Consider the following 18,669-nt stretch of genomic DNA (forward strand, 5'->3'; position numbering starts at 1 on the left):
AGGCGGAGACTTGGTGTCAAGCAACTTTTATGTTGGAAGAAATTTAGATCCCGCCCACTGACGGATTCTGCCAGTGACTAAGACAGCCGCGTTTCAAGGGCTGTCAACCGGGGAAAGTTTTAGCTACACGGCTAGCTTGGAGCAGTTTGCAGTTTACGCACAAGCAACCCCAATTCCCATTACAAGTACATTTCCAATCACTTATTAAATAAGATGTAGATGTTTTAGCTATATATGAATTTAAAGCATTTTTAATGTAAACACACTTGAAGCTATCAGACTTTTGCAACAACTTCATTTCTGTTAAGTGAAGATAAATTCAGCTCCCCATTTCCAGCATAAGCACAAAATGCAAACAAAAGTAGCTGTTTTTGCAGAAATAATTTTATCACTATAAAAAGCAAGGCAGTTGAAAGACACATGGAATGATTTAGAGGCAAAAATTACCTAGCAGTAAGAACACTGCACTCTATACAGTCCCAGGGCTTCTTTGAATACTTCTTGAAGCAAACTTAGGTCTCAATTGTCGTGTGCTGGCCCATCGCCTTTTCTCTTCTGATAAGCTTGCCGGAACTCTTCTCCCAGCATGTTAACATCTTGCTCATCTTTAAGAACTCCCTGAACACACAAAGAACAATATTCAATTCAATATGCCACCATAAAAGGCATTTTAAGATTGTAGTTACTGGAAGTCTGTAAGAATTAGCCTGCACAGTAAAGTTCTCAAACACTTTTTATTTTGCACAACATTTAATGGTTTGTGCTTTGTTCTATGTTGCATTTAATTCTTTTTATCCTGCTAACTGTACTTGGCTTAAGTGGCAATGGCACTGTTTACCAAACTGGAGTTTGGTGATAAGCTTCCACTATAGTGATGCATTGTAATATGCAAGTATGAAGTTCTGGATTAGTGGAAGCAGGGGTCAAGGCTGTAAGATTTTTGCATTTTGAGAAAATAAATCTCAAAGCAGCTTTGCCCCTTCTAGACTATCAGATTCTCCCATTCTAGCTGCTCCAGGAGCCATTTTTGCACACTGCCAGGCAGCAGGATCAACTTGAGACTTGAGGCCTTACTTCTAAACCTCACCATCACTCATTACAGCCCCCTCTGGAAATTCTAGATTCCCATTGATTGTGGCCCGTTTCCCATCTCAGTGGAAACATCTCAGGCCACCTGAGCCCAGAAAATATGTGGGTAGGTTTACAAGGAAGACTACATGACTATACCCAAGGTAGTTCTCTCCCTGGATTCAGAGGCATGTAGGAGAGTCTACACCCTTCCTGCAGGGCCTCCCTGTGCCAGACGCCCTCAATGTGTGAACTGGTGGGAGAGGGATAACCTTATGTACTGCAGCCACTAAATTCAGCAAGGAAGGATGGAGAAGGGGGTGAAGAGACAGAAACAGCAAAACCTGAAGGGGGACTGACAGGCAAGGGCACAGAGGGACCTCTGGGGAAGGCAAAGAGAATTGAGGGAAGGCAGCAGTTGAGTACAAAAACAACTAGAGCACCATATTGAGAACGCAGGGGTGAAAGGGTGAGAAGCGGCGGAAAGTGAAAGATTTTGTTTTAAAACAGCAGGGCTTTACTCTGAGTAAATATACATGAGGAAGCATCTTTTACAGGTCTGCCCTGCCTTCTCTACTAACCCATCCTTCCCCACTTTGTCCCAGAATCAAAACAAGATTCCACTCCAAAATCCCACCTTTCATAAATAAATAAATAAATAAATAAATAAATAAATAAATAAATAAATAAATAAATAAATAAATAAATAAATAAATAAATAAATAAATAAATAAATAAATAAATAAATGTTAAACCCCCTACCCATGCCATTTCCCCCCTCTGCCTTCCCCCTTTAAACTCAAGCCCTTTTCAGACATTCAGTTTGCACGTGTGAAAGACTAAGTGCCAATGTGCAGGGCTCCTGTCCCAGTGTTGGGAACCCTACATGCAAGTAAGCCAGCCCCCCTTCAGACTAACAAGGTGTTTGCCTGGTGTGCAGAGTATCACTGAGGGAGCAGAGCTCACTGCACATTCTCCCTTGCCTGTTCAAAGCAAACCCCCAAAGAGTGTTTCAGTCATTCAGCTTTACTTTTTCTCCCATCCTTCCCACTCTAAGCCTTGTTCATTTGTCCTTTAAGACAGGTGAATGTGGGCTTCAGTCTTGCACGATTAGAATCCCGTTTTTCACCAGAATCCACATAGATTTTCCATGTGAACGATGAGAGCTGGCTATGGGAAAGACTGCCTGCCCCTGCTCCAATGTTAAATGCTACCTGGATATCCTAATGCAGGGAACTTTGCTGCTGCTGCTGCTGCTATTTCACCCCCATTAAGCTGCATTTGTCTCTACTTACTCTGGGAAGATATCCCAATAGTTTAACTGCGTGTTCTTTAAGCAGCTTCTGCCGCTCCTCCTCAATGATGTCATTAACAATGCCTTTCCTTCTTTCTTCAAGCTGCATTTCTTCAAGTTCACGTTCCTATACAGAAGTAATAAAAATGCATTACCTTTTACTAGTTCAAAACCAATTTCATGAAGCTATGGGAGATTTTTGCCCTGTGAAAAACAAAATGCTTCTGCTCTGGCTTTAAAGCCACGGGTTGCTCTAATATTTCCCTCCCCCGCAATGTTTTTTATTAAAGATTTTCTTAGTTTATAAAAGTGCATGCATTGCCCTACTTGAAATGTTGTGTACAGAACCCAGAGCTGCCTTATTAGCTCTGGCTAGTTTTGTCAAAAGAGGCCAGTTTCTCACCTTGTCTGCAATGAACTGCTTTCTCCGCTCTTCAATGAGCTTCTCTACTTCTCTCCTGTGTTCCAGCTGCTTCATTCTTCGCTTCTGAGCATTCATTTGCTCAACACGGTCGTCCTCGGCAAACTTGGCCAGCATGGACTGGCGGAAGGCCTCCTCCTCCTCCTTCATGGCCTGCCGCATCACCTCCCTCATGGCCAACTGGTCTTCATACGCTTTGCGCAATTCCAGGCGCTGCCTAAGTTTCTTCTCCAACTCTTCCTACAGGGAAGGAGTGTACAGCATACAACAGCCATTAAAACAAAAAAGTACTGCCAGTTCACAGGGTGAACAGTTAGGCAAGATACAGGCAACTCCCGTTTTATGTGCCACCTTGTACGCATGGGCCATTTTCAGACCCAGAACAGGGTGTGATGGGGGCATAACAGGATGAGGCGGGCTTATGTGCACTCCACCAATGCATACAATGACCCAGAATGCAACCCCCAGGGGTTGCCTGCACTACTACCTTCAATACAGTAGTTCCCAAACCTTTTTCTCCATGGGCCACCTGAAAAGTGCTGAGAGTCTTGGATGACCATTTAATGATTTTTCTGCCTGTTGTAGCAAATGTAACACACTGCACTCCATGCTGTTTAATTTTTTATGGAATCCAGATTAAACTTCTTAATTGTAGCCTCACATTATCTTTGCTGCTAATCTTCCCCGCCCCTTTTCAAGTGCTTTCTCCCCTGATCACTTCCAGCCCATCCCACACACCTTCCAGGTGGTCCGCCAGGTTCTAAGAGTGACAGAGCTGCTGCTGCTGCCGTTCCTCAGAGACATGCCACAGAGCACCTGATAGAGGCCTGTGGATCACTGATGGTCCGTGGACCACAGCTTGGGAAACCTTGCTTCAATACCTTTATATTGTGATAGCTTGTCATCTAAGACAGTTTTATGAGACATGGAAACACCTGATGGGGAAGAGAGAGGACCCTGGGGCAAGTGCAGCCTTCCTCCTCAAGCAGGCAAGACCTGGAGGAGAGTGTTACATGGCCCCTGGCAAAGCACCCTCACAAATTCATGTTGGATGAGATACTGTCCCTTGGGAAGAAGGAAGCACAGAAAGGGCTACTGCTTTGTCTACGTGAAGGGGGTATATTTAAGGAAGACAAAGATGTCTGCAGCAATATGAAGTAGTGGAGGTTAACAAGCCATGGAAACTAACTAAATAAAGCTCTTGAAGCTGCTATTTCACAGGGAGGGCAATTGGGGGGGCAGGGGAATGTGTTTTTAAATTATTATTATTTAACTCTACTAAACTCTCTTGTGCAGGCCCACAACAAGACTAAAAACTGCAGTCACTTACCATCTCCTTCTTTCGGTTTTCCTCTTCTCGTTCTTCAAAATACAGCTCTTCACGGATTTGTTCAAGTTCTTCCCGTTCCTGCTGCTCCCTTTCTAGAGCCTCTTCAAGCTGTCATGGAGAGGGAGGAGATTTTAGGCACCTGCTGCCTCTCATATCAAAGGAAGGAAATTTAAGAGGCATTTCAATACCATTTTCTGGAGCTTTTGCTTCCGCTCCTCATTCTCCTGGATTTTTGCCATCCTGTTATCTTCTCTTTCCTGCCACATGTTGGCAAATTCCTTGAGTTTTCTGTTTTCCTCTTCCATCTCTTCACGCTGCCTTTTCTTCCTCATAGCTTGATCGTTTTTAAATTCTTCTATGAACCTTTGAGTTGCTCTCATTTTCTCTAGTCTTCCTTGTTTTGCTCTATGGAGAAGTCTCAAACTTTAGTAACTTTTCTAAATGTAACCCAGATAATTAAGAATCCCCTGCTCTTCATGTGTCACACCCAGCCATCCCCCGGGGAGCTAAGGTTACTCCAGGGTCTGCCGTTTTGTGCTCATGACAACTTTCCCAGTTAAGTGACTGTCACAGCCTGAAAGTCCTCTAGTCAAGTTCAAATGCTCTGAGGTAGGAGCCACCAGATCCAAAACTTGCTCACTGTGAAGCAGCAGGTCTGCCATTACTGTGAGCACCGTAAGCACAGGGCAGGCTGGACAGATGAGCCATGAGCCAGAAATATTAATAAAGCAAGGAACCCCTCAGACCAGAAAAAAATTATTACTATGCATTATTAGGTCCAAGACTGTTTAACATTTTGTGACATTTAACAGGCAGCAAAGAAGCAAGCAGGTTTTACCGCAAAACTCAAAGTGCAAACAGTAAGGCTAAACAAGTTTAAAACGCAAACACAGGAAGTCAAACTAACCGTTCATCTTCGTCATAGATTTTTCTCACAATTTCATCAATCAAGAGCTTCTCTCGGAGGAACTCCTCATAGGCCGCCTGCCTCTGTCTCTCTCGGTCCTCAAGCTGCCTTTCCAGTTCTTGCTGATAAAGCAGCTTTTCCTGATTCCGCTTTGCCTCAGCCGTCCTCTCTTCTTCCTCTGCCTTTTCTTGAGCTTCCTTCATTGCTTTGTATATTTCTGCATCATCTTTCTGAAAAGATTTTAATCTGTTTTTTTAAAAAATTAAAGAATGGAGTAACAAACTCCAAAGAAGACTAGCATCCCAGTGAAAGGACACTGTGCACTGCTGATGAACTGTATTATTTACATATATTTATCTCCTATTAACCTAGCCCTCTAGGAACTATCCATTTTTTTCCACCTGCGACACCAAGAAATAGTTCTCTCCACACACACTGTTGCATCCATTCAGCTAAACTAACAGTACATGGAAATAAAATTATGAAAATGAAGCTACTAAGGGCAATGGAATCTTTGTAAAAAGCAACTGAAAGCTAGGATGGGTGACTAGAAATCCAAACCACAAATCTGATGCATTGTCAACTATTTCAGTGCCATTTTTCCCTAAAATGTAGTACTTATTTATTTAACAGTGCAATCCTGAGCATGCTTACTCAGAAGTAAAACATTTTTTGTTGTCATTAATTCAATGTCTTTCCTACCCTTTACCATAAGTTCCCAGTGAAAACAAACAGTAGGGCTAGGCTTATCCAAAATTTAACTAAACTGACCAATCCATTTTCCAAACAAGCAAGATTTTAAGTCAGTTGTCATACACACACACACACACACACACACACTGAGCAGATCCAAGATTGGAACAGTCCATAAAGCCAGTTACCATTTTTTCATATTTTATAGCTTCTTTCTCAGCAATCTGGGCAGCCCTCGCTTTATTCATATAAGCAGATTTCAGCTTCAACTCCAGCTCCCGAAGTTCAATACTAGAAACCAAATTGACAAAAAGTATGAAACGTGTTGAAAACTGCCTCTCATTCTTTTCTTTGGCACATCTCATTGCAGACACTTTTCAAATCTGATTTTAAACACATTTATATAGTTTAAAAAGATAACATTAAAATGAATGCTTTTACCAGCCCAGTGTGTTCATGCTAGAACTCTGACAAGCCACTAGACTGGCATCTATTAGCTTGGGGAAGAAGAAGATGCCGTCGCACCACAGAGATTATCTTCATCTGCCATGATGCCCCCAACAGTGCTAAACTCTGACATCAAACAGAAGTATTAGGTAGGTTCAAAAACATAACAGTTAGAGTTTAGGGAAGCTGCAACTTTATGTGGGATTATAAAGAAACCTATTCGTTGAAGAAAGAAATACCTGGTCTCTCTTATTTGCTGTCTCATCTTTTCATCTTTGAGTTTCTCATGGTTTAATCTTGCTAACTCAGCTGCCAGTTTTTCTTCCTGTTGCAACTCCATTTCCTTCAACCTTTTATTCTCTTCTGCCTGACCACAAAATTGAATTTAACAAATCAGAATTGGATTCTAGAACTTAAATGAAAGCCTAGATTTTCTTAAACTATTATCCTGCAACTGTCTGATAGTTCAGTGTGCCTCTAAAGAAATGGTTAGTGTGTCCTGCAATAATCCTTAAAAAACCTCAGTGGAATGGAAATTATTTGCACACCTTCAGTCTGGAACACTTTCACTCAGATCCCTGCTATACTAAACTGTACTGAACTGCCAAAAGTTATATTTACAATTACATTGGCATTTTTAAAGAAGATATAGATTTCAGCAGTATTAATCTTAGAGTGAGCACAAAGTTGATGTTTATTCTGATTAAGCAACAGCCTAACATCTGAAAAAAAGGTTTTAAAGATCACGCAATGCAGATCCAGAAAGGCTTCATCAACATTTCGTAGCATAAGACCCATATATTCAGCTTTAACCCTTTTTCATTACACAAGACATTGCTAGGTTGTTACTAACTCTACCAAGCTTGTATAAGCTGTCTCACTACCTGGAATCCAGTTTTGGGGGCCATGGAGGTGGGAGGGATGTCTTGGGATGCTGCAAGCCCTAGGAGCAAGACGCCTCAACCAACCATGAGAATCAAGGTCTTATTCAGGCCTTGGGAGTCTCTGGGGTAGCAGAACCTACAGCCCCGCCCCCCAGGCTGTTTGTTAGGTGAAACATTACTATAATTGTTTCGTGTTTCCCAGAGATAAATCACAGTCTACCACTGTCGCTAACCTACCTACAGCCTGTGGCCCTTCTTCCCTTCAAATCTGCTGAGCAGCCAGGCTCATTGTCCCTTTGCAGTTTAGAACACAAACTTCAGCAAGTGTACTCAGTGGAACTCACCAAATATGCAACAGATCATCAGGATCTTAATTATGGGGAGGAGTTCCCTGCCTCCAGACAATCCGACTCACCCTCTGAATAGCCTCTTCCATGCGCCGCTCATGCTCCTCCTCCCTGAGCAGCCGTGCGAGACGCTTCTCCTCAACACGGTCTTCAGCCTCCCACATCACCTCCAGCTGATGAACGCGCTGCACCTTTTTCATGTGCTCCAGCTCCCTCATTTCTTGGAAGTAAGCCTCATGCTGTTTCTTATCCAGCTGTTGCGCCGCTGTCAGCGGCACCCGACCGCCCCGCTGCCGTGCCATCGCCTGCAAGGGAGTCAGATATGGGAGAATTCTCATGGCTGCAGGAAAGCACTGTCAAGGTCTCTCCATGACGGAGACCACCAGCATCCTACTGGAAAGATGGCTCACACTGGCATGGTGCCCTTCTCCCCTTCTTCACAAGATCACCAACACAACCCAAAAGTTAAGGAGTGCTGTCACTGGGAGTTGCACTTACAGAACAGACAGACATGTAGGGTGGCGCCACCTTCTCTTTTTGTCTGGTGCCATTTAGAACACAGGAATATTACCCATAAATGTGCCTCCAGTTGTTCAGGCAAGGGCTGGGAGCCAAATGCACCAGCCGGCAGCCCAGCAGCAGCAAGTGCAGACACTGGTTGTGGCAATCACACTTCATTATGGGAGGGACAATTGGCTCAGATCAAAGCTGCTGCTTTGATTCAATCTCTCCAGCATAAAGGATCAAGCAGCAAGGGTCAAAGTAGACCATACTAAGCGAGATGGATAATGGGATTGCTTGTGTACAAAGCAGTGTCATAGCCCACGAGCAGAAACAGCTTTGTCCATTTTCTCTTCTTAGCCAGAGGTTCCATAGCTTAGAGAACACCTGCTTTGAATGCAGAAGGTCTCTTGGTCTCAAAAGAATGGGAAAGCCTGAGGGCTTGGAAAGCAGCTGCCAGACAGAGCAGACAGGACTGGACTCAATGGGCAGGTTGGATCTGGCATGAGGCAGCTTCCTACATCCGAAAGTCAGACAGGCTAGCAAGACCCTATTGAGGCCCTAGAGAGATGCAGGGGCACAACCAGGGCAACCTTGACCCTAGACTTCAGAAGGGAGCTCTCCGCAGGCTGGCTGGCTGCTGAGATCATCTAGAAAAGGCCAACTCTGGCGCCCTCGCCTTCCGAGGCAGCTGAGGGAGAAAGAGGGGGGTGGCCCTTGAAGACAGGACCTTCACCCTGTCAGCTCCCATCCCCCCCCCCCCGGTTGCTAAATTAATTGAGCTTTTGGCCCTGTGTGGAGATGGACAGGGCCCTCGCCTGGCCCGCCCTCAACCCCTTGAGCTGCAAGCACTGCAAGTCCCCCAGGGCAGGAAGGGAGACTTTCTCGCCGCTGAGAAAGCGCACAGGGGGCGCGAGGTTGAGAACAGATTAACAAAAACCCAAAGAGCAGTTCAGAAGGCAGTGGCTTAAAACTCGCCCGCAGCCTTTTCGCGAGGCAAACGCGATACTGGAAAAGCGCCCCGTTAATCCTCAAGCGCTACGAAATAACCCCCCCCCCCCCCCCGCTGGCCCTTCGCCCTGAGGAGCCGCCTCGGAATTGTATTTACTGAGCAGGCGAGACAAGAGCGAAACGAGGCCTGCGAGTCAGCCGGGAATTCTGGCGACAGCAACCCTGCGAGGCAGACCAGCTGCGTCGTCCTGGGGCCGGAGCTCAGGCCAGACTCGCCCGCCGGACTCACCATCTTCCCGCCGCCCCCGGAGGCTCCCCGAGCGGCCTCTTCCCGCTGAAGCACACCGTTGCCGTGGAAACGGCGCTGGCAGGCTGCACTTCCGGGAGAAGCCCCGCCCCCACCCCGCCTCCCGCCTGCGAGCGCCGCCCGAGCTCCGATTGGCCCAGCCCGGAGCTTGACTCCGCCTCCGCGAGGACCGTTTTGGAAAGGAGGAAGCTCTGTTACCGGGGCAACTGCTGGCCCGCGCCGCTGCGCCTGCGCAGTGCTCTTGGCTCTGCCTCGGTCTCCTCGGGCGTCGGCGTTTCCGCGGCCTCTCCGACTGGCCTCCCTCACGGGGTTGTTGTGGGGATTAAAGAGCAGGGAGGGGAAGATTCGCCTGCGTCGCCTTTTGCTCCTTGGAGAAAAAGGCGGCAATAAATAACTGCTGAATGGCGCTTGCCAGGAAGTTCGGTTTTAGATATAGGGTTTTTATTCCTCCACCAACGTTAGTTACTGTATTATGCCAGGATATCTGTGTTATCATCTACAGATAGGTAGCCGTGTTGGTCTGCCATAGTCAAAATAAAAAAATTCCTTCCAGTAGCACCTTAAAGACCAACTAAGTTAGTTCTTGGTATGAGCTTTCGTGTGCATGAGCTTTCAGTGTATCTGAAGAAGTGTGCATGCACACGAAAGCTCATACCAAGAACTAACTTAGTTGGTCTTTAAGGTGCTACTGGAAGGAATTTTTTTATTGTGTTATCATCAACAGCGTTGAATGTATAAATGGCCACTGCAATTATTCTATATCGTTTTAAGCTGTAGTGCAACTGTTGCATTTTATTTCCCTCTGAGTGTACAATTAACATTCTCTCCCTGTACGTGTGCATATACCAGCCAGGTAATACTCCATCCATCTGATTAAATGGTCTCAAGTCCACACTCATAAACACAAAAACATTTGCCTTTGAAGTTGACCACATCTATCGGAATGTAATTGTTTAAGCTTTGCTATATTAATCACTAGTTATAATTTAATTAGGAGGTTTTCATGCCTGTCTAGTTCTGTGCTCCCATTCCCAGCCTTTAATTTATTGGTGATTAATGCCTATATGTAACCTTTGCTTTGTATTTGTGTTAACCAATCAGCAACAAGTTGCTTTGTACTTGTGTCAACCAATCAGCAACAAGCGCACCCGTGGCAATATTGTAATATTCAATAAAAGAGACTCCTCGAGATTTGCTCAAGAGATGCCTCTCACATGACACTTGCTACTTGTCTGTCGTTATTCCACCCAACACCACAAGACACTGTTTTTGTTTTAATTGGACTGAAAATGGCATCCCTAGAAATAGTCAAAAAATGTTCTTGGCTTCCCACTTGTGGGAGCTCCAGTGATGAGCTGCAGGGGAACTGGTAAATGGATCAGCTTCCTGCTGGATGAGACCTTGGGGGGTGTGGTGTAGTGGTTAGGGTGCCAGAGTAGGACCTGGTGGCCTGGGGCTCAAATCCCCACTCAACCATGAAGCTCAGTGGGTGACTACAACAGGTTTCTTGTGGGGATTACTGTGTGTGCCACCTTGAGCTCCTTGGAGAAAAAGGTGAGATATAAATTAAATAAATAAAGGTGTGTATTTACAAGTATGCAGGTGGAGAATGGTGGGTCAGACGTGCCCAGCATCTCACTAGAGCCCCCAAGGCAGTTGAAAAACCTGCTGCTGATTCTCCCCAAAATATTTTCTATGTAGCTTTCAAATGCAGCGTAACCTTCCCAGCTGATGCAAGAATATCCCGCTTGTTCAATAAAGTTCTTTTAGCCATCAGTTAGGAAACTTTAGAATGATGATTGTCAACAAGTTCATTAAAGTATGCAACACATAGTGCATTGCCAAATTTGTTTGCAAGCAAGTAGGCAATGCATGAGACTGTGATGAGCCTATTTAGTTCCTGCTGAGTTTGCAACATTATAAGCCATTGTTGGGGATAGCATTGCGTTCTTTGTGGAACAATTTTGCTGTCTTGAGTGAAAAGACATATGTGAATTAGCTTGGAAGGGTCTAAACCCATCAGGAGAAGAATATTGATCTATTAGAGACTCGGATAAGTTGCTAAGAAATGTGCTTGTTTTGCTTGATGGATGGGACAGTAGCCTGAGCAGCAAAGGGAGCATCACTGTCAAAAGAAACCTAGAAATAAGTCATTCACAATGGGCCCCTAACAAACATCTTTTTTATTGCATGGTCTTGATGACTTGTGCCCATGATGCTATTTGGGCACCCATGGCGCTGTGGGTTAAACCACAGAGCCTAGGACTTGCCGATCAGAAGGTTGGCGGTTCGAATCCCCGCAACGGGGTGAGCTCCCGTTGCTCGGTTCCTGCTCCTGCCAACCTAGCAGTTCAAAAGTATGTCAAAGTGCAAGTAGATAAATAGGCACCACTCTGGCGGAAAGGTAAATGGCATTTGCGTGTGCTGCTCTGGTTTGCCAGAAGTGGCTCAGTCATGCTGGCCACATGACCCGGAAGCTGTATGCCAGCTCCCTTGGCCAGTAAAGCGAGATGAGCGCTGCAACCCCAGTCGGCCATGACTGGACCTAATGGTCAGGGGTTCCTTTACCTTTACCTGATACTATCCCACTTTCAATACTCTTTGCATCGTTCTGTCCTTTAACTACCTGATAGAATCTCATAACGTTTTATAACACAAATATCATGGGGCAGAAGGCCAGGGCTTCATGCAGTATGCTGAGCAGGAGTACCCCGGACCCAGGAAGGCTGGTTAAGCACATTTTGAAGTAGGAAAAATAATACCTGTTGCCACCTAAAGAGTGACACCCCTCACAAGATCATTAAGTCTAGCATCTAAATTGAGCTAACTGTACCACTGATGGTCCAGATCACAGGTTTTGCTTGTGAGCACAGAGGGCTTCCTCGTGTGACCTGGGGCAGTGGAGGTGATTTCACAGCCTGGCTATGATGGTCAAACGCCTGGCATTGCTGCAAACTGGGAATTCCATCCAGTCCTGCCTTGTTGAGATTAGTAAACCATTGTTTTATCGATTTTTATTTGGGAATAAAACATGCATGAGCCAGGAGACCTGCCATCTTCAAAAGGGCTTTTCCTGAACTTCAAGGATTAAGGACCTTGCTTTTACAAGTCACTTAAATCAGCCTCTGCTTAAGATCCTAACTGGGGGAATAAAGCAGCACTTCACATCTGCTCAAGGGTGACTGTCTCTGAATAAAGTAGCCGCCTTCTTCCCCCAAGACCCAGGGGAAAGCTAAGAAAATGCAGATCTAATGGGTCAATCTGGGGTTGGTTTGATCATACAGTTCAATTAATTTCTAACAATCTTTTCCACAGATAGCTTGCAAAAATGACAAAGAACTAGAAATATAAGCAAAGATACATTGAATATAATTTTTTCTATCAAACAAACAGAAAGCAACAAGACTTGCTGATTCTGTGTTATTCTTTATGTCTTGCTGTTTTGGTTGTTCATTGAGTTGGTGTAATTAATTGCTTTTAATTATTATTGCTGTATTCTGTTTTATCATGTTGTGCACTGCCCTGCGCTTTGTGAGAGGCAATAAATAAATAATAACAATAGCAATAGCAGCAGGGATAGCTTGTGCCAACGTCTGATAAAGAAGGAAAATTCAGAACAAAGGCCTGCTTCCAGGCCCCTGGCCATTTTCCGTTCATACACATTTGCTTATTTATGCTGTTGCATGTCACCCCACAACAAAGTGCTCTGGGTGGCTTAGAATAAATGTACACAAATGAAAGCTGATGCACGATTCTTCCCAATGAGGTTTGTTATTATTTATTATAAACCTGACCTTCATGTATTGGGAATCAATGTAGAGGCTTGAACATGTGTAGGTAATGAACACTATATATGTCTTGTGGAAAAGCAAACAATTATGCAGTTTGCAAGTGATGGACACACACTTTTTATTGTATGAATATGATCGCCATTTAGAAAAAGTGTCACAGGCAAGACTGCACACTTAGAAGGGACATGGATCCCTTTGGACTTTGGAGACACACACTCCAGCTGCCCATGATTAGCCCCTACCTTAAAGCGGGTGTCAAGAGATTCTTCTGTCTCCATGCATAATTCTGACCTCCCTGTTGAGTGGAAGGTTGAGGTCAAGAAAACTCCATTACCAGACCAGGCTGGCTCCCTACCTGCTATAGAGCAGGCTACCTTCTTTCCTTTTGTAAGTGCCCCAACTTGGAGTGTGTAGGTCTCTTCTTGGGCTTCTCTTAAAACTCTTTGCTACTCACATGCATGGCTAAATTAACAAGAGCCTGCCTTAACTCATCGGACTAGCCTTGAGTATAGCTCCTTGTCCCAATCCAGCCTGAATTGCCTTCCTCATCGCAGCCCATAGAAACAGGCGGCAGAGAACCCTCTTCTCATCCCTGCTGTTTTATCATGCGCTCTGCTAACAGCCCATTTATCAGAATGATGAAGGGGGCTCTCTGGAGAGAGGACATGGCTCAGGCAGTGCCAGTGTGAATGACAGTCCGTCTGCAGAAGATTGACGTTAATGAAACTTGGAATAAACAGGAAGATGAAGAGGGTGGAGAAGCCAGCCAGGGAGCTCGGCTCACTCTGAAAGGGAGAAGGAACTCACTGTACCATCCTGGTTGGCTTTCAGTTTGCAAATGCTGCCTGTCCTTTTGTTGCAAAACAGCAAGCGCCATGAAGGCGCCTCTGACTTGAAGCTGCCTGTGCTCTTTACACCTGGCCTAGATGTCTGGAACCTGGTGTGCATGTATGCCTATACCAGCATATGGGACAAGCAAGCAAGGAACGAGAGGAGGAGGGAAATTCGTCACTACTCCTCAGGTTGCCCTTGCTCCTCACCCATCTCAGATGCAGGTAGATTCTACTGTTATTATTTGTTACACCTGTTCATCAACTTTACAAAGTCTCAAAGCAATTTTTACAAAAATTCTAGGATGGCCCAGTCAAATCTGGATGGTTGATGGGTATGAGTTGTCAGTTCAGCACATTCATTGCCACACCTGCTTTGGTTGTGGGCTGCAGGGAGCATCCACAAACTGGGATTGGAAAACTGAGGGAGGGCAAGTCTCTTCCCTGTATTTTCCACCCATGCTAGATTATCACAGGTTGACACCTGCCCTTTCACCAGCACCAACAGCAGCTGCTGTGGAACCTGGACTTAAGGAGCTGACTTATTACATGGTTGTAGGGGTGATCCAGGAAAACCACAGAAAACTTAAAATGCAAAACTCCTGAGATGTCCTGGGTTTCCAGGCTTGCAAGCAGATTCCCCACCACACCCCCAACATAAGTGCTAAACTCTGATTAGATTTCCAGAACAAAAATTGATAGGTAAGGCAACAAGAAGACAATAGAAAGTGTTGTCTGAATGCAGCCTTAGTCTTTTTTAATCCCCCCCCCCCGAGGAGCTGGGAGGCCTGTACTTGTATCTGTATGGAGGGGTGGAGTACAAAGCAGGAAAACCAAGAAGAATAAATATTAACTTCCTCTGTATATTTTTTGTTCAGAGCCCAGTAGAAGCACAGATCTCTCATTTTATAATTAACAGCAGTTGTAAACTATGGAGAGCCTATGGATAAGTTAAAAGTAAATTAGGTTGCAGATATTTCTAACTGTCAGAACATGTTTTCCCTTCACCTTATGACTTCAGCTAGAGACAGATACCCCTACTATCCTTTCCCAAATGGAAGCACTCTACCTTTCATTTATTGCACATACGTCCCATATTTTTTTCTCCAAGGAGCCCAAGATAGCATACACAGTTCTCTCCCTCTCTCCTCATTTAATTCCCACAACAAACCCGTGAGGAAGCTTAATCTGAGAAGCAGTGAGTGGTCCAGTGTAACCTAGTGGGCTGCATGGCCAAATGAGGATTTGAACCCCGGTCTCCCAGGTCCTAGGCCAGCACTCTACCCACTAAACCACACTAGCATTCGCCAGCTGCTTGGCAGTTGAAATTACAGGAAAAGCTTTTTCTAACAAGATGTTGGCAAAAGCCGTACCTGCTCCCTTTCTCCTTACCACACACCTGCCAATGGCCCAGAGCCAAGGTCAGAACGCAAAGTCTCATCTTCTTCCAGCTGCTTTGATGCAACAACCTGAGTTCACCAAGTAATCTACTGCAGACCAGAGAAGAAACATCAAGGTTGCAAATCTGCATTTTTGTCGGAAGATGGCAGTAGAGCTCAAAGGAATGGAACCTGGCTGATCTGGGAGAGCTTTGGGAATTTTTCTGGAACTCCTCTGAGGGCAGGAGGGGTTAAGAAGCTTGTCTTCTGTTTATAGCTATCTTTCTTGACAACAAAGTACAGCTTTCCTACAGGCAGTGACAAGGAAATGGTATCATTGATTCTCTGTGTGTCCTTGTGGCTAGGATTCTATTTAGGATGCAAATTGCCAATAGCATTCCTAATGCAGAGCCATAGTTTTAAAAGAATAGCTGTTTTTAAATAATTCAGATAGAAAAGGCACTGAATAAAGTGTTAAATCTCCTTAAGAGCCAAAATTTCATGCATTGTTAATAGCAAGGCTCTCTCCAAAACTATTTCCAACTTCGCTAAATATACACACAGAATTTTTACACTCTGGAACCACTAATGGAAACAGAATTTACTATTAGGTTTATCAAGTAGGTCTGCTTCTCCATAACATCCGAATCAGGAGAGACTATGAAAGCTCCAGATCACTGAATGCAGTGATGGACTGGACAGGGGCCAATAAATGACTTGAATCTTAGGATACCAGAGACTCAGAGTAGGACGTTCCCATGTCCAGGAGATAGGCATGTTCTGGATGGAGTTGCAATCCCTCTGAAGGAGCAAGTGCTTAACTTGGTGGTATTGCCTGATATGTCATATGTCACTAGAAGCCTAGGCGTCTGGTTTGCAACCATTTCTGAGCAGAGATAACTTGGCCATTGTCTGGATTGAGGCTGGATTACTGTAATGCACTCTATCGTGGGGCTGCCCTTGGGCTTGGTTCAGAAGCTCCAGTTGCTGCAGAATGTAGTCACCAGAATGCTGACGGGGGCAATTGTGTAATAACAGGCAGCACTGCTGTTAAATAAATGTTTTCACAAGTTAGCTGATTTCTAATTTTAACTTTCTAATGGTTTTCATTGCATGGTTTTATGTACACCATTCAATATGTTGTGAACCACTGATGTTTTCTTTATGAATTAGAGGTATATAAGTATTTTTTAAAAAATTAAAAACAAATCACTGAAAAGTAGGCTGGAGGACACCAATGCTGCCCCATTGATTGTTGAAGTGGAAAGCAGACTAGGTGGCCTGGAAAAAGCATGGAATGATGGCTGCATTCTCCTATGGGGTAGAACTAGTGTTATGAACTAAGGACGATGGCAGGCAGGCAGTATTGACGAAAACAATAAAACAAGTCTACAAAGAGCCAGTAGAGAGCCCAACCCCACGATGCAAAGTGGTGTAGTGCTACATAAGCAGGGCTGGGGAAAGAATGTTTGAAGAGAAAATTGGCGAGTTGCAACTAGTGAGCTGCAGCAACACTACCAACATACAAAACAGTGTGCCAAATTAAAAAGTTTCTTCCTAAATGCGTATTTGGACTAAGGACAGGTCCTTGGTCTGAGAAAGTTGAGGAGCGCTGCTATACAGCATGTACATCCAGCCTTTGAGACATCTTGCTACTCATGGAGAAATATGAACTGCACTCTGTATTATTCTACATGAATGGAAATGGAATTGAGACAGGGGCTGATATTTGAAATGATGACGACAGAACTGGCAGGAAGCATTTGAAGGCAAGTGCCAGTATGAACTATGAACAAGCAATCATGTTAAGAATGTAGAACATCAAATCCTCCATTCAGAGCCCTCAGGAAATCCTGATGATTTGCTTTAAAAAACCCAGCAGCAATCCAATGTTCTTGCCGTTGCAGTAAATCACTTCCAAAAAATTGCAGGCATGGTTCTTACAAAACCCAGGTCTCAATTCTTACTTGGCCCCCGAGCAGACAATATGACTTTAGATACATTTTCTTTCCCTGCATCACAAAGCTAACTCTGGGAGCACTTGGAAGGTCTGGTTGGTGTACGTCTGCCTCGGGAGACAATGGAGCACGCCTTTGCAGCTGAAGTCAAACTTTTGGAAGGTTGCAGCGCCTGCTGTGGCTGTAGAGAATGATATGGGAGACACATGTTTTGTTGCAGCTGGGGCAGACGGAGGCACCATGGCCTTTCTTCTCGGCGCTCCTCCCAGCAGTCATTTCTCCTTTGGTCACTGCTATGGATGCTCAGCTCGACACTGCAGGAGTTTGCAGATTCCCCCACAGTGGAGTTGATGTTGGCAGACTTCATGTCATGTTTGCAGGCACACAAACACAACAAATTCACAAAAGCTGGTAGGGCTGGGTAAAACGAGCACGTGTTCCAATGTGGGTCAAAATCAGATGTTCGGTCATTGGGTTTGTGAAGATGGATCTACAGTGGTGCTCCCAGATATTGTGCTGAGACACAATGATTTGGAGCTCAGGATCAAGAGCATAAACCTCTCGAAAGCGGCTGCTAGGTGGTTCCTTAAGAGTTGTATGCTTTTAGGATCCACCCCATTTTTGTCATTGTACTTTGTTTTAAAACAGTTTGTAATGTTGTATTCTAGATTATTTTAACATACTATTACTAATTATTTACTGGAGTAACAACCCCCGAATGTGGATGCTAGAATTAGCCCTAATGGAAGAGGCACTTGCAGAGCAAAGCATTAAACACTCTCCCAAAACCCAGAGGGAAGATCTGTAATCCAGATTCAACTACAATTAGTTTTCTTCTCGTTGTATTTTAATTATTTTATATTGAAAACTACATTGAAAGACAGCCATGGGCAAGTAAGCTGGTTGTAAATTTTTGAACACTACAATATTTCTGGGCATATGAGAATTGCCATCTGTAGCCACTGGGGTTTCAGGGGAAAGAGTCTGTTTTAATTCTAGGAAATCAAGATAATGACACAAGTTCTTCCTGATTTGTGAGGCTATTTTTAGATAAAAATGAGGCTGGTGTGCTCTGAGCCTTTTCAGAATTGCATGAAGCCTCCCATGATCCCTCCACTGAAATTTGGGCATATGCTATGCCTGTGTGAGGTGCCACCACTGGCACTTGTCAGAAGAATTAAATCTAAAACATGTTTACAGCTCTGCTCTAGTCATCAGGTTCCCTTGAGCTTCATGGCTAGATGGAGTTCTTCCTCTCTGAAATATTTAATTTCTTTTTTTGTTTTATGTGCGTACTTCTGCTTGCAGGTGCAGGCAAGAAAAAAAAAATCACCGCATCCAGATGTTCTGAAACACCCATCGCATACACAATTCAAATTAAGGAGAAAAATCGCATCAGATAAAAGCTGTATTTCAGATGCTGTTTTCTGCTGAGTCGTTAATAAACCTATCATGTTTCACTGACAATAAGGCTCTTGGACTTAATTTTCAGAAGTCCAGAAACGTTTTTACACAGCCTTAGGCTGCACTCATTTGTTATCGATTTTGCCACTGTTTCACC

At 44.4% G+C, this 18,669-nt stretch overlaps 1 protein-coding gene and 1 long non-coding RNA gene across 2 annotated transcripts in view; both read right to left on the reverse strand.

Moving 5' to 3' along the window:
* The window catches only part of LOC310693676, a 111,289-nt gene that overhangs the window by 4,254 nt on the left and 88,366 nt on the right, over positions 1–18,669 (reverse strand). The gene's annotated exons all lie outside the window — the stretch shown is intronic.
* Positions 236–9,241, reverse strand: MNS1 (meiosis specific nuclear structural 1). Its single transcript, XM_083475983.1, has 10 exons — positions 9,133–9,241; positions 7,460–7,696; positions 6,400–6,527; positions 5,902–6,004; positions 5,021–5,250; positions 4,302–4,518; positions 4,114–4,221; positions 2,766–3,023; positions 2,364–2,489; positions 236–618 (listed from the first exon to the last, which is right to left on the reverse strand). The coding sequence occupies exons 1-10, from the start codon at positions 9,133–9,135 to the stop codon at positions 520–522; spliced, it is 1,509 nt and encodes a 502-aa protein (XP_083332109.1). The 5' UTR covers positions 9,136–9,241; the 3' UTR covers positions 236–519.

This window comes from Podarcis liolepis, assembly GCF_965112155.1.
Source record: "Podarcis liolepis genome assembly, chromosome: 14".
Lineage (NCBI taxonomy): Eukaryota > Metazoa > Chordata > Lepidosauria > Squamata > Lacertidae > Podarcis > Podarcis liolepis.